General features: G+C 48.8%; 1 protein-coding gene across 1 annotated transcript in view; it reads right to left on the bottom strand.

The window, feature by feature from the left end:
- The window catches only part of LOC103480881 (F-box/WD repeat-containing protein 7-like), a gene marked incomplete at its 5' end in the record, with an annotated part of 18,473 nt that overhangs the window by 14,228 nt on the left and 3,017 nt on the right, over window positions 1-1,228 (bottom strand). The window contains 2 exons of the mRNA XM_017310343.1: window positions 106-239; window positions 332-466. Of these exons, the coding sequence (XP_017165832.1) occupies window positions 106-239; window positions 332-466 (269 nt within the window). The remainder of the gene's footprint in view (window positions 1-105; window positions 240-331; window positions 467-1,228) is intronic.

Genomic DNA, 1,228 nt, shown 5'->3' with positions numbered 1-1,228 from the left:
AAAAAAAAATCCACGTTTTCCAAAAATGAAATCTTGAAAAACCAAAAAGTTTGATTAATTGATAAAATCGATTATCGCCCAGCCGCGGTAAAAGGCTAATRTGATCAGTGCTTACCTTCCTCACGGCATTTCTCCCGCCACAGCAGGTTGTCCTCGGCCAGGATCCTCCAGTACCTGCAGGTCTGCGCCGCCTGCAGCAGATCCCTCGGGGCCAGGAAGGTGAGGACGTACAGCGCGAGCTGCACAGAGGACCGGAAACGCACCGTTAAAACACCGGAAACGCACCRTTAAAACGTCGAGCTCCGTCTCCGGTCGAAGCTTCAGGCTTTACCTCTTTGGGGAGCAGAGATATGAAGTCTCTCTGGAACTGAGGCTCGATCACCTGCATCATGTGCTTCACCTGGCTGGTCTCGCACCGATCGATCAGCTCGTCCAGAGCCAGCAGCCTCTCCGGGCCGCTCCACGTCTGCAGAAAGAGAAAAACCAGGAGAGGAAGGGAGAGAATGAGTGCCGTACATGCTATAAGCAGCAGCTACAAATTTAAAAGAACTGGAAAAGGTTCATATATGAGCCGAACCGGGCTAAAAGCCGCCGAAATCTGTCGGTTTTATACAAAGACCCAGCAGGGGGCAGCAGAGGGCAGCGTCCTAATAAACCAGCTGGATTTATTAAGGACGCAGCTCTCCGTCTCCAAAGCCGAACCATGCTTCCGTTCACGCCGAGCAGCGGGTCCATTTCCCTCCTGTCGTGCCAGAACCCTCAACTTAAAGCTGCATCATATGAATTTGAAGACATGTCTCCGTCGTGCCTGCTGCTAGCTTGTGCTGAAAACTGGCACTTTCTTCTTTGATTTTCAATTCTGACTTCCAATGAGTCACTTCCGGCTGAAGAGCCCCCTGGTGGTGGAAGAAAAATACACAGAAAAGCGGCACCGGGCTGTAACCCGCATGTTTCAAAGTGTAGGAAAAAAGTAGCGGGTTATAGTCCGAAAAATACGGTATTTCTGAGCCAGGAGATCCATAAAGCTTCCCTGAACAGGTTAGGACACGTCTGTGGTCTTTATTACGTTATTGMACAAAATCTTTCTTGGATAATCAGATTTTTGTCGGCTCATTTCTGCCCATCTTGAGCTCGTTACTGTCATTTTTGAAAAATAGAAGTGGAGGCTCCTGCACAACCAACAAGAAAGCAGCGAGTAGTTTCTGGATGATAAGTCAACAGTAAAACA

Source organism: Poecilia reticulata, linkage group LG18, assembly GCF_000633615.1.
Source record: "Poecilia reticulata strain Guanapo linkage group LG18, Guppy_female_1.0+MT, whole genome shotgun sequence".
In the NCBI taxonomy this organism is placed as follows: Eukaryota; Metazoa; Chordata; class Actinopteri; order Cyprinodontiformes; family Poeciliidae; genus Poecilia; species Poecilia reticulata.
Note: the sequence above shows the minus strand (reverse complement) of the source record. Positions and strands in the feature narration are given on the sequence as shown.